Consider the following 15016-nt stretch of genomic DNA (forward strand, 5'->3'; position numbering starts at 1 on the left):
AGCAAACGCTGTTGCTGTCAAGATAAATAAATTTGCGCTGCAGCTGAATGGCGCACCTGAAAACAAAAAAATGGTTAACAATAAAACACAGTAAACAGTAAAGTATAAAAAAAGACATACCTGAAAAGCAAACATGATAAAACATAACAATAAAACAATTCAGAATAGAATACAGTAAAAAAGAGCAGAACAATAGAGAGAGAATAGAGATAACAATAAAGTAACTATTTTTTTTTTTTTTGTGTTTTTTTAACACTTTTTTTTTGTAACTATAACTGTTGTAACTGTAAGGGTTCCAGGTTATTGGGAGACCCTGTGAAAGTGTGTCCTAGTCTGTGCAGTGCTGTACCCTACGCTAATACTCAGCTAGTATATGGTAGCATTCAAAACATTCACCAATGCAAAGACCAGGATTGTCAGGACAGGAGGGACAATAATAGTGGGTGCCACGCCTATATCCATGCTTGCTGCAGACACAAAATTTTCTTTGGGGGGTTTGTTGGGTAGGGGTACTTGGGAGGATATACGGAAAATGTCTCTCATGCAGCCGGCTTACTGCATTTGGATTAGGAAGGTGAGGTGGAACTATAAAACTACATGTATAGCCTGTGGCCCTGTCACAGAGCTTATACATCTTGACCCCGTATCTGGCATGCTTGCTGGGAAGATACTGTTTGAAAGACAAACTTAATCAGGGACTCATCAAAACAGACAACTTCATAGGGAATTAAACAAGTCTGCAAAAAGTTGGTTGAAGTGGTTTATGAGGGGCCGAATTTTGTAGAGCTGATCGTATTCAGGGTCTCCACGAGGACGACCGAGTTCATTGTTGTTGAAGTGCATGAACCGCAAAATCTGCTCGTATTGTGCCCTGGTCATGGAGGCAGAGAACACGGGCATATGGTAAATTGGGTCAGTGGACCAATATGACTGCAACATACTCATTTTAACTATGTCCATGTCGAGGGATAGGCCCTGAAAGGTCTTAAATTCGGAAAACGTAACTGGTTTCCAATCTGTGGCAAGGAAGGACTGGGGATTAGCGGCGAGGTATTGACCAGCATACAAATGACTTTGGTCCACAATAGATCTCTAGAGATAGAGAGCCCTAACACTTATAACAGTCACAAATGACACCAATGCAGTGATCAGTAAAAAAAATAAAAAAAACTGCTATTGGTGTCATTGTGACAGGGGGTGCAGGGGGGTGATGGGGGGGGTTATGTGTCTATGTGTGCTAGTGTTAGCGTAGTGTTGGTACAGACTCACTGTGATGTCTTCTCTCCGCACGAGCAAGAATGAAAAGGCTCCACGAGGAGAGATGACATCACTTCTGCTTCTGTTTACAGTTCAGGAGCAGAGGAAGCTTCAAATTCACCAGGAGCGATCGTGAGGGTGTGATCATGAATTAGTGGCCTCCCCCTCAGGATGGATCGCTCCTGGAATGAAGCCAACCGTCTCGGGTGCCGAGGGGGCACAATCGCGCCCCCCACCCGTGGGAGGGGAGTAACATACCCATATGTTATTCTGTCACAGTATATCTGCGTGAGGCAGTCAGCAAGTGGTTAATCAATAGTTTTTTTCTCTGAAAACTTTTTTCTGCCCCCTTTTATGTGTTTTAGAATGACCACGTGTAATAACACACATTTTCTGTTTTTCAGGGCTTAAATATTCATAAACATTTACATGCAGCATTAAACTTCATTTCCTTATTAAATCATTTATTTACACTCTGGCATTAATTAATTACCTTATTACTCCATGTATTCCTGTATTCCATATATATGGAATGTATCAATTCTCCATAGTACAGGGACAAACTTCTGAGCCTTGAGATGTTAACCATCCCATGTTATCCTTTTATATAAACAAACACACTCACTCCTTGTTTAGTATGATAGTCTTGTGTACACTTAAAAAAAAAAAAAAACAAGAGATGAATAATGGCTTTTAACTTTGTTGTTTGTTGCCTTTTCTTTCGTTTGTTGCTTTTTCTTTCATTCATTGCTTTTTCTTGGAAGAATATTGTCCTTATCTTTTTTTTCTTTGAAGAATAATTTTCTTGTAGATTTTGCCTTGTTCCTTGAATTGTGTGCTGTAGTGTTTGCCTATTGATCTTTCTTTGCCTTTGTCCTTGGAGCGTCCATCTTCAAACATCAAAATCCGACTTTCAAATGATCTCACCCAAAGTAGTACATCTGCCCGTTGTACCTACAATGGTGGCTTTTTTAAATAACGTGAAGTCTTAGTTCCGGTTTAAACACTTATTTTTCTTCTTGGGCAAAAGCCCAATATTTTCTTATGTGAGACTTTCTCCCCTTCTTAGGAACCAACCTTGGCAGAAATCCTCACGTACGTAACATTACGTTTACACAAAGTCCTGGATTTCCAAAATAACTTGAAGCATACCGTCCAATTGGCCTTGTCAATCATCTTTGTAGGCTGGCTCTTTTTTTATTTTCTTCGTACAAAGTTACAAGAGGTGAGAAAAACAGACAGAAAAAAAAACTCACCCTCGTCTTTTACTGGACTGTTGTCCACATCGGCACAAACACAAACTCCTCCTTCTAGGTTCTTTGTTTTTTTCCCGAGACTTGGTCAATCACGGAATTGTGTTAGTGTCCCCCCTTTGTCAAGGAGTGGGAAAAAAATGAGCACTGTGATTGGCTCACCAAAATGAAGAAAGTAGAAATCTACTATTCTTGTATCTCAGAGGCATTTCTGAATGAATAGCCAAGTCTTTGTGTAAATATGTCTGTGTCCTCTCTCCTAGAGGGAGTGTGAAGGAGAAGTGTGTCTGTCTTCATCCAAGGCCACATCTCCATCAATATGGAAGGAATTTGTTTCATAATAGAAATTGTAGAATCCTTAGTTTGTAAAATACTTCAAGAAAAGTTGTTTAATCTTCAGAAAGATAATCAAAGGCAAGACTTACATAATGACATCTGGTAACATATGGTATGGTGATGGCTTCAGAATGAGGAAGACATATCAGATGTTACATTCTCCAAAGTGTAGGGTTCCTTCCCTCTCTTCACAAATAGCCATTCAACCCTATTCAAGTCTTATGCCCCATACACACGGTCGGGTATTCTGATGGAGAAAGTCCTATCGGATTATGGTCGGAAAATCCGATCATGTGTGGGCTCTAGCGGGCTTTTTCCGTCTGAATTTCCGGCGGAAAAAATTTGAGAGAAGGATTTAAAATTTTCCGACAACAAAATCCGATCTGACTTTTTCCGATCATGTGTAGAGAATTCCGACGCACAAAGTGCCACGCATGTTCTGCAGTCTCTGACCATCTCCTGTACTATGTCTGCAGTCTCTGACCATCTCCTGTATTATGTCTGCAGTCTCTGACAGCCTCATTATTATAACAAAGTTTTGAAGAAAAGATCACACCATAGAAAATGGGGAAAGTAGAAAATAAACCCGGATATGAAGGTGAAATTTGTATACGAGGAACACCTTTACAATTACCACCGTTTTATTCTCCAGGGCCTCTGCTTTCAGAAAATATATGTTTGGGGGTTTTATCTAATCTTCAGGCCCAAAATCTTAATTTTACCATGTGTGCAAAAATAATGGAAAACCAGCTCTGGCAGTGAAAGGGTTAATGTGAGCTAGATGGGATCACTCTGCTGTGGTCACACTCTAATCATTAGAGCTCCCCCTAGCTGCAGCCTGGTAATAACATTGCTAGGAGGTCTATTCATTTATCTGCTACATTCTTCCCATCTTTATATAAACATCTCCTGACATTTAGGGGTCTGTTCATAAATAATGTGCATATCAATTCTTCCAGTAAAAATACATGTACATCCCTTCTGTGTGAATGGGGGTAAAAAACAAATGTTATTAGGCGATTTGCTGTGCTGGTCAAATGTTTGACATTGATTTAAAATGGAAAATATAAATTCAGCCACTAGAGTTTCTTCTGTTATAAATCAATGGTTGGTTTCATTAATTTACATTCTTAGATATGTACTGTACTCATGTAACCATGTCTAACAAAGGAAATTAAATGGTCTATTTATAAAACAAATGCTGAAAGAATGTGACATGGATTTGCCCACCAAGTATCACACATTTCTTGCCATATTTAAGTTAATACCGTGATTCCTATGATCATCAGATCCATCGAGGGGCCATAATGTGACATTTTTCCTGAAATGCCTAAAAAAAGAATGAATAGTACAATACTGCACTATGGGCACTAGAGGGAGAAAAAGATCCTAGGAAAGTACTGTATGAAGGAAAATACAACCAACATTTGTCAAGACTGGATTGATCGCTTCTCACATTTGTCCTCTGCCTTTTGGCTAAAATCAAGTGTAGTATCTGTTCTTATCAGTTACCAGGAGGTGGCGCTTGCTTCTGTCCCTGTTCTACGGCGAGGTGGAGCAGGGGTGGCGGTTGCTATGCAAAACCTGCTGGTGTGAAGGTAACCCGGAGAGGTTCGTAGCCGAAAAGGGAAGCCTTCTGATGAGGATGGAGAACCACTGGTCAGCGCCAGGGGAGGGGACCCTGGCCTTCTGGCCTGGATTGGGGCAGCTCTAGCTCGGGTCAGTTTTTCGGGAGGGAACGTTGGTTCCCCTTTCTCCCACTGGGGGAACGGCCAGTATTTCCCGAATGTAATTAGGTAGGAGTGATGGGAGCGAGGGTGAGGCCTGATGGCAAAGGGCTCTCACTAAGCTCCTGGATCTCCATGCCTTTCTGGCTGGGGGTGGGGGCTGCTGTAGTCTGGGCTGGGGGGTCGGGGATGCTTTTGTTGAAAAGCCTATGGTGATGTGCCCCTGAAGTGGCAGTTCAGGGGTGCCTTACGTTCACTGTGATTTAATCACTTTGATGTCTGGCACCTTGGTCACGTCACTATAACACATCTTTTCACACCTGCCTCTAGGGCTGGGCCTTTTGGCTAGGACCAGAGGAATTTTTGATTCCTGGCCGGAAGGGCCTGGTCATTGTTTTACACAACGGCCACTTTTTCACTCTCCCTCTTCACTATCCCTTCCCCACTTTATTTATTTATTTTATTTCTGTGTGGTTTGTCACGTTTTATGTTGTCACTTGCACGTTTGATGAGTAGGGTGTCAATCCTCGGGACAACCATGAAAGTCTTGTGGGAGGGTGGACATAGGCCTTCTGGCTTGGTTTGCCCTCTCTTTGGGGGGGGTCTCCCTTCGGGGGAGCCCCTACCCTAGTACCTGGGTGGGTCTGTTTTGGCAGAACTTCAGGGGAAAGGCGGTCGTCTGGCTTCGGTCAGATGGGCCATGTATTGGTACCTCAGTCCCCGTCTGGAGCCTAACGTCCCGGGGGATCAGGGTAAGGTCCTTCCTTGTGGAGGACAGCAGACACCTGTTGCACATTTTTGTGTTCACTCTTGATGTGTGGGCACTTTTTTTGGCACCGGGTGTGTGTTTTGCACGCCATAGGCTTTTATTAAAAAACAAATTTGTCCAAAAATGATTTTAAAAACAAATCTCTAAGTGTTTGTGAAATCTTCCACCACAAAATGTACTCAGCCAATGAGAGGTAATGACTCCATTTTTATTTTTCTCCTGCTATCAATGGCCGACACGGTACAACACTTCATCCATGTCTTTGGTGATCCCTGATCCACCACGTCTACGGGCCTTCCCTTATCTGGATGGCAACTCACCTCCTCTTAGAAGGTTAATAGATGGTATGGCAAGAACGATTCATCATGAATTCATGCTGATTACTGCTGATGGTAACAATGGCCAACACGGTACAACACTTCATCCATGTCTTTGGTGATCTCTGATCTCCTTATCAACTGTTTCTTCCATGATGAAGATCAGCCATGGAGTATATCTGAGGTGTATATCAGGGTGTGCTTCTTCCCCACATGAGAGCTGTGATGTTCAGCAACATTCATATAGAAGACATTTCCCGCACTCAAGGCACTAATACACCTCGAGGGTTGTGTGGGATCCCTGATGTACAGGAAGACAGGACTTCAGTGAGGAACAATTCCCTCACTCAGGACAGGAATACGGCTTCTCCCCCGTGTGAGATCTCCGATGTCTGGAAAGACTGAACTTCTGTGAAAAACATTTCCCGCACTCAGGACAGGAACACGGCTTCTCCCCTGTGTGAGATCTCTGATGTCTGTAAAGATTGTACTTCTGTGAAAAACATTTCCCGCACGCAGGACAGGAATACGGCTTCTCTCCTGTGTGAGATCTCTGATGTTTGTAAAGGTAGGACTTATATGAAAAATATTTCCCACACTCAGAACAGGAATACAGCTTCTGCCCCGTGTGAGATCTCTGATGTCTGGAAAGATGGGACTTCACTAAAAAAAATTTCCCACACTCAGGACATGAATGCAGCTTCTCCCCCATGTGGGATCTCTGATCTCTGTAAAGATTGCACTTCAGCGAAAAACATTTTCCATAATCAGGACAGGAATACGGCTTCTCCTCAGTGTGAGATCTCTGATGTGCAGAAAGAGTGGACTTCTCTGAAAAACATTTCCCGCACTCAGGACAGGAATGTGGCTTCTCCCCCGTGTGAGATCTCTGATGTGCGGAAAGACTGGACTTCTCTGAAAAACATTTCCCACACTCAGGACACGAATGCAGCTTCTCCCCCGTATGAGATCTCTGATGTCTGTAAAGACTGCTTTTCAGCGAAAAACATTTCCCACACTCAGGACAGGAATAAGGCTTCTCCCCCGTGTGAGATCTCTGATGTATGGAAAGAGTGAACTTATCAGAAAAACATTTCCCACACTCAGGACAGGAATACGGCTTCTCCCCCGTGTGAGATCTCTGATGTTTGGAAAAACTGGACTTCTGTGAAAAACATTTCCCGCACTCAGGACAGGAATACGGCTTCTCTCCTGTGTGAGATCTTATGTGCACAATAAGATTGTATTTAGAATGGAAACACTTCCCGCACTCAGTACAGGAAAGCCTCTTCTCTGTTGGAAGGACGGCCCCGTCCCTCACAGTCTGAGGTTCCTCGGGATAAGAGGAATACGATGGTCCGGCACCGTCCCGCACAGTCTGAGGTTCCTCAGGATAAGAGGAATACGATGGTCCATCTACACTGTGTGGTGCCGGATGGACATTTGAGGTAGTCGGGTTTTCTCCTGGACTATACTGTGTGATGTCCTCATCTTCTACTTTACAGTCTGGAGACAAAGTGAGACAATCCTCTGAGGTTTTCCTCATCTCCCGTCCATCTACTAAAATAGAAATACAAAGATTATTACTAGACATGAGCTGATTGGTTCCTGCTGTGCTCCAATCAAATCATCAGATATAAAATGTCCAGCTGGTAGGAAAAGCGTGTAACAAAAGAGAATACATATTATGTGTATATATAGCAGTGGGGGGAGGGGAGAGAGCAGAAGTCAGGACTATGTAATATACAACATATTGTATAAGATACAACAGATAGGACTATATAGTATCAGAATGATGTAATGTACAACATAGAGTATACAGTGCAGGGGTCAGGAGTATGTAATGTAGAATATAAAGTATACAGTGTAGGGGTCAGGACTCATAATATTGGTATTCAGTAATCAGTGGAAGATGAAATGATTACATGAGACAAGTTGCAGAGGTCCCACACCGCTGCCTCCCATCTCCTGAGACTGCACTCAGTGACTTGGGTCTGAGACTATACAGACATATCCCTCCACCCGGCACAGCCAGCAGACAACACAACAAGTAATCCTGGGGGGATTGTTACATAGTACGTGAGGTCGAAAAAAGACACAAGTCCATAAAGTCCAACCGATGTGCACCCTCATATGCCAACCTGTATCTGGGGGGTTGGGAACACAATCTGTTCCATCAAGAAGATATTCAGACTTTTCCTGAGTCTATACCAGTCTGGCGCCGATTTATAGATGATATTTTCTTTATTTGGTCAGGCACTAAGGATTCTCTTCTATTATTTTTAGAAAGCTTAAAGGTCAACAGTTACAATTTAAAGTTCACTTATGAACTTAATCAACACGTTCTTACTTTTTTAGATATCCAAATTGTTGTAAATCAGGATGACGGTATTGGAACGACCCTGTATATAGAAAACCTTCTGCGGGGAATTTCTAGATTTTTTATATCCAGTGCCTAATACCAAATCATTTTTGTTGAATTGATTGATGATGATGGATCCCTTTGCATGGTGAGCCCATTATCCATCTTTTGTTTTGATGGAGGACCACATGGGCGCCCCGGGGCATAGTGGGATTGGGACAAGAAATCAGTTGTGCTGTGCCCCCTGTGCCCTTTATAACAGGTTTTGTGGCACGTCTATAACCATATCCATATTATGTATATTCTTATCAACAACATTGCACCATATTTTTTAGACCTTGGGTATAGATAATGTTATTTTCCAGTACTCAAGATGGTGCGAGTGGATATGTACACTCTTGACTTTTGTTTATCTTCCTTTACTATGAGCGTCGCATGTGTGTCTTCCGGGTAGTGGGGATGCTATGAGCGTCGCGTGTGCGTCTTCCGGGTATTGGTGACGCTGGATGCGTCATCCTCGGAGAATCTCTCTCATTGTCTGTTGACTGAATGAGCGCATGTGCGATTGTCTCTAGGCGTGACGCTGTTTACGTCATGCACTTTGAATGAGTGGATTGGTTGTTCAAGCGAGCTTATGCCTGTAATGCGCCCGCAGCCCGGTAGTGACGTCAGACGCCACCGGTCTGGGATGGCTACTTAAGCGCCGGTATTTTACCACTTTGGTTCTGGCGGGCTCCAGGCGTACACTAGAGTGGATTGATTGATTATCCGTCTCTGTTTTAGCCCTAATTGTGCATCGGTAAAGGTATGTGTTTTACAACCTGTAGCAAATGAAATAATGGGACTTTAATTAAATCTCTGATACAGGACGGCATCGCTGCCTGATTTATGAAATATATATCTTTTTTATTCCCAGATTTTTCCTGTTGGTGGATTAGTTTCACCCTCATGTATCGGTTATGATACCAGCCCAATTTTCATCTACAGTTTGATGACTTCTGTCTTGAATGTAGGATTCCTCTGATTCAATTCCAGTAATTATCAACTTGAGGTATAAATAACATATTAATACCCTATTTTCATGATCAGCCCTGTTGGCTCCTCTATGATTCTCTACATATTCTTTTAATTCATGTCCCATTATTATGATCATTTATTGTCTTCTGATAGGTTCAGTATCTATGCTAGCAGCCCTCCAGTGCTCCACTTATATGAGCTCACACTATTGCCTGGGGATTCTGAATCTAATATTCAGTTTGCTGGCCAGCATTGGGACCGGTCCACATATGTTATTTATTTTTTGGCACGTTTTTGGTAAGATTCTATGCAGACCTATTAAATCAATTATACTATTTACAATAGTAATTAAATTTAAACATTCAACATCATTATCTATCATGTATGTATGTAATAAATGATTGGAGTTGTTTCAATTATAGTTACATTGTGGAGCGGAATATTTTATGAATTTATTGATATATGTATGCATAATTATATGTGTTGTATATATTTTTCTTTGATTGTGTTTTTTTTGTGTATCTATTTCTTAGTTCATTCATATACCGTAACACTCCTGAGGAAGCTCAACGAGCGAAACATGTCGAGTGGTATATTGTGTAATGACCAGCTTTTTGTGCATTGTTGTTTGCTGTAATATACTGAATGCACTATTATTGAAAATGTCAATCATTGTTTTATTGTCTGTAAATAAAAATACCTATTTTATGTTATATGCTCCTTTTTGATTTGATCGAATTTATTATAATTTACCTAGCACCTTTGAAAGGCCCGGGGTTCTGTGGACCCCACTGTCCCCTTTTTCTGTTTGTATATTCACACTCCAGGGATGTGGTGCTAATCTTGTCTGGGTTTACCTTTGCTATGTTTTTTCCAACCTATGTGTATTACATTGTATATCCTGTATGTTGTGGTCATTCAGGTGATTATCAAATAGTTTCTTGAAACTATCGATGCCACCCGCTAAGACCACCGCCTGTGGAAGGGAATTCCACATCCTTGCCGTTCTTACTGTAAAGAACCCTCTACATAGTTTAAGGTTAAACCTCTTTTCTTCTCATTTTAATGAGCGGCCACGTGTCTTACTACACTCCCTTCTGTGAAAAAGTTTTGTCCCTATTGTGGGGTCACCAGCCTGGTATTTATATATTGTGGGGTCACCAGTCCGGTATTTATATATTGTGGGGTCACCAGTCTGGTATTTGTATAATGAAATCATATCCCCTCTCAAGCATCTCTTCTCCAGAGAGAATAAGTCAGAGCTCACAACCTTTCCTCATAACTAATATCCTCCAGACCCTTTATTAGCTTTGTTGCCCTTCTTTGTAGTCGCTCCATTTCCAGTACATCCTTCCTGGGGACTGGTGCCCAGAACTGGACAGTATACTCCAGGTGCGGCCGGACCAGAGTCTTGTAGAGCCGGAGAATTATCATTTTCATGATCCCCTTTTTAATGCCAATATTCTATTTGCTTGGTTAGCAGCAGCTTGCCATTGCTGATCATCTACTAGGACTCCCAGGTTCTTCTCCATCCTAGATTCCCCCAGAGGTTCTCCCCCCAGTCTATAGATTGCATTCATATTTTTGTCACCTAAATGCATTATTTTACTTTTATTTACATTGAACCTCATTTGGCATGTAGTTGCCCCTCCCCCATTCATTGTTCTGTCAGAGATCATGCTATACCTGGGCATGAGGTAGAAGACCCAAAGCACATGCCCAAGGTGTCTAGGTAGAGCAACATCTATGGTGAAAAATCAACCTTTTGCTGCCAGCTGAACCCCAGAATCTCCATAAATGCAGTGTCAGGTCACCTTGAGGCCAGGTGACAGATGCACACCGTAGGGATCAGAAGTTCCCCGCAAGGTTGTGGACCCTACGGCTGACTGCTGCGGACAGGGCTCAAGGTGGAAAAACATTAGAGACACACAGCAGGTAACAGGAAGCTAAACAGACAAAGGTTGATCAGCAGGGTTGGCCTGCAGTGCACAGGTTAATATAGAGTTCTCTGATAGGAGCTAGGGTGGAGCCATGCCAGAGGATGGATTACAAAAGCAGTCAGGTGAGGGTTGGCTGGTCTCTAGAGATGAACACATTGAGACAGGTAAGCAGACGAACTCTATTGCATAACCATGACAGTACCCCCCCTCTTACGAGGCCTCCCCCTTCCCCGCCTGGGACCAGGTTTAGAGGGGAACTGCAAATGAAACTTCCTCAACAGACGAAGTGCAAAGACCTTGGAAGCCGAAATCTATGACCTCTCCTCAGGACCAAAACCTTTTCAGTGCACAAGGTACTGGAGAATGCCTACAGAGTCGGGAATACAAAATTTGGCTAACCTTGTACTCCCAATCATCCTCAGAGACCGGTGCTATGGTAGAGAGAGGACGAGAGGACTTATTGAGGACTAAAGGCTTCAGAAGGGCAATATGGAAGGAGTTTGAGATTTTGAGGCTTTTGGGAATCTGGAGCTTGAAACAAACCGGATTCAGTTTAGAAATTATGGTGTATGGACCAATGAATCTTGGAGAAAATTTGAGAGAAGGAACCCGGAGTTTGATGTTCCTGGTGAAGAGCCAGACTTTGTCTGCTGGCTGAAGAGAAGGTGGCTTACGCCTGCGACGGTCAGCGAAACTCTTGAATTTGTTGGCAGCTTTCTGAAGGGAATCATGAACGTCAGTCCACATGGAATTGAATGATTCCTGAACAGTAGCCAAAGCTGGAATGTCAGAAGAAGAAGTCATAGGAAGAGGGAGTTGAGGATGTCTTCCATAAACAGTGACAAAGGGTGTTTTCTGAGAACTGACGTTGACATGATTATTGTGGGAGAACTCAGCCCACGGTAATAGTGATGCCCAATCATCATGATGGGCAGAGACCAAGGTACGGAGAAAGAACTCCAACTCCTGGTTAACTTTCTCAGTCTGGCCATTGGATTGGGGATGATAAGAAGAGGTAAAATCCAAGGTAATTTTGAGGGATTTGCAAAATACTCTCCAAAAAGGAGAAGTAAAGTGCACACCCCTGTCTGAAATAACATGAGAAGGAACACCATGAAGGCGGAAAAGCTCTCATACAAAATTGGGAACCAAGGCAGGGGCAGAAGGGAGACCAGGAAGAGGAACAAAATGAGCCATCTTGGAGAACTGATTGATTACTACCCAAATGGCCGTATTATTCTCCGACAGTGGAAGATCAGTGATAAAATCCATGGCGATATGAGACCAGGGCTCCTTAGGAATGGACAAGGGCATGAGATGACCAGCAGGGGCTTGAGTGGAAGATTTAGACTGAGCACAGACGTGACAAGCCTTAACGTAGTCTTTAACATCCAAGCAGAGATTAGGCCACCAGTGACGACTGATGAGCAGGAAGGATCGGAGAAACCCAGCATGACCTGCCACCTTAGAATCATGTCCCCAATGAAGGATCTCAGCTCTTAGCTCCGTGGGAACAAAGGTCTTACCAGGAGGAATTTTAGATTCCAGGGTGGTAGAATGGGCAACAATGCATGAGGTAGGAATGATCGGCTCAGGATCAGGGGTGGACTCCTCGTCCAAAGTGTCAAATGACTTAGAGAGTGCATCAGCTCGACCATTGCAGGAACCAGGTTTGTACGTAATCGTGAATTTAAAATGGGGAAAGAAGAGACTCCACCTGGCCTGTCTGGGGTTTAGACGTTTAGCATTCTGTAGGTACTGTAGATTCTTATGATCAGTAAAGATCGTTATGGAGTGAGGGGAACCTTCCAAGAGATGACGCCACTCCAACGCCAATTTAATTGCGAGAAGTTCCCGATCACCAATGGCATAATTTCTCTCTGCCTGAGAATTTTTTTTGGAGAAGAACGCACATGGTTGACATTTCTTCTCAAAGAACTGAAGAAGCACAGCTCCCACCCCCATCGAATAAGTGTCTACTGAAGAGAGGTCCAGAGACAAAAGCCTGTTTCAGATCGTGAAATGCAGAGACAGCCTCGGCAGGCCAGTCTTTGGCATTCGCACCCTTCTTGGTCAAAGCGATAATGGGAGCGGCAATGGAAGAGTAATTCCTTATGAACTGCCTATAATAATTTGTGAAGCCAAGAAAACGCTGTGTGGCCTTGAGGCTAGCGGGAAGGGGTCAGTTGGTAATGGCAGAGACCTTCCCGGGATCCATGCGAAGACCTGCACTAGAAACAAAACATCCCAGAAACAGGACCCCGGAACATTCAAAGGAACATTTCTCCATCTTGGCATAGAGATTGTTCTCTCTAAGGCGCTGAAGTACGGTGCGTACATGGTTTGAGATGAGTTAACCATGGTTAAGATGAGAATATAATCCAGATAGATGACAACAAACTGGTACAGTAGGTCCCTGAATATTTAATTGACAAAGTTCTGGAACACAGCTGGAGCATTATACAAACCAAAAGGCATAACCAGGTATTCGTAATGCCCGTCCCTAGTGTTAAACACGGTCTTCCATTCGTCACCTTCCCATATTCGAATGAGATTGTATGCACCTCTGAGATCCAACTTAGTGAAAATGGAAGCCCCCTTCAACCTGTCGAATAGCTCAGATATTAGGAGGTAAGGGGTATCGGTTTTTGATAGTCACTGCGTTTAAACCTCTATAGTCGATGCAGGGTCTGAGGGTACCATCCTTTTTGGCAACGAAAAAGAACCCTGCTCCTGCAGGTGATGAGGATTTCTGGATGAAACCTCTCTCCAGATTCTTGGTAACATACTCAGATATGGCCTGGGTCTCTGGAATAGACAAAGGGTAGGTACAACCCTTGGGCAGTGTTGCTCCAGGAAGAAGGTCAATAGCACAGTCAAAAGATCTGTGGGGAGGAAGCACCTCAGCAGACTTCTTACAGAACACATCCCGGAAATCGCTATATGCCGCAGTAAGATCAGACGATACGGATGTGGTAGCAATGGGAAGTTTCCCCTTGGGGGTTACCTTGAGAAGACAGGATGAGAAACAGGAAGGACCCCAAACCAGGATCTGCCCAGAGACCCAGTCCACATGTGGCGAGTGGAGCTGTAGCCAAGGAAGGCCCAATACAATGGGGGTAGAGGTCTTGGGTAGGATGAGGAAGGAGATCCACTCCTGGTGGAGTATCCCTACCGACATCCTAATAGGTAGCGTCTGGAAATGGATAGGGCCCCCTGGGAGCACAGTGCCATCAATTGCCGAGACTACCAGTGGAGTAGCGAGGGGAGAAAGGGTAAGCTTAATAGAAGAAGCAGTTCTCCAGTCCATAAAATTGCTGGCAGCCCCGGAGTCCAGATATGCTAGGACCGATTGGGGAGAAGTGCCTACATGGCGGAACACCGGAAGAAGAAGACGAGAAGGTGATGTTTCCGGGTCCAATACTCCACCTTCCAAATGTATTAGACCCGAGCGTTTCCCAGACGAAGTGAGCAGGAGTCACGAAAATGACCCTTGCCCCCACAATAAAGACACAAGCCCAGAGTTCTGCGTCTAGCACATTCTTCGGGGGTTAGTCTGGTCTGGCCCAGCTGCATGGGTTCCTCAGCAGACAGAGGATGCTCCACAGGACGACGGGGAAAAAGCTCAGGCTGACTAGGACCTAGGGGGTGCTGGCGTCTTTTTTCTAAGGACCTCTCCTGGAAACGAATGTCAATCTGATTGCATAAGGAAATTACATCGTCCAGACTGGCGGGGATAGCTCTTCCTGCTAATTTGTCCTTCACTCGGTCAGAGAGGCCATGTAAAAAGGTTGCGACCAGGGCCTCATTGTTCCAGCTCAATTCCGCTGTGAGGATACGGAACTAAAGTGCATATTGTCCCACTGAACAAGATTCTTGGCGAAGGCGTAAAAGGGCACTAGCCGCAGAAGAAACCCGAGCTGGGTCCTCAAAGATATTATGAAAGTGCTTCAAGAAGTTGGACAGGCTGGAAACCACCAGATCATTTTTCTCCCACAGGGGAGCAGCCCAGGCTAAAGCTTCACCGAAGAGGAGGGA

At 43.8% G+C, this 15016-nt stretch overlaps 3 protein-coding genes across 8 annotated transcripts in view; 1 reads left to right on the forward strand and 2 right to left on the reverse strand.

The window, feature by feature from the left end:
* LOC143989625 (uncharacterized) overlaps positions 1-15016 on the reverse strand; it is a 346853-nt gene that overhangs the window by 207386 nt on the left and 124451 nt on the right. The window lies entirely within an intron of this gene.
* Positions 1-15016, forward strand: part of LOC143989815 (uncharacterized) — an 81759-nt gene that overhangs the window by 14082 nt on the left and 52661 nt on the right. The window lies entirely within an intron of this gene.
* The window catches only part of LOC143989559 (uncharacterized), a 205885-nt gene continuing 192573 nt past the window's right edge, over positions 1705-15016 (reverse strand). For both annotated transcript variants that reach the window (XM_077489737.1, XM_077489738.1), the window contains exon 10: positions 1705-7219. In XM_077489737.1, the coding sequence (XP_077345863.1) occupies positions 6003-7219 (1217 nt within the window). In that variant the 3' untranslated portion in view covers positions 1705-6002. The remainder of the gene's footprint in view (positions 7220-15016) is intronic.

Source organism: Lithobates pipiens, unplaced genomic scaffold (genome assembly GCF_037356315.1).
Source record: "Lithobates pipiens isolate NorthernLeopardFrog02 unplaced genomic scaffold, aLitPip1_a1.2 Scaffold_18, whole genome shotgun sequence".
Classification (NCBI taxonomy): Eukaryota; Metazoa; Chordata; class Amphibia; order Anura; family Ranidae; genus Lithobates; species Lithobates pipiens.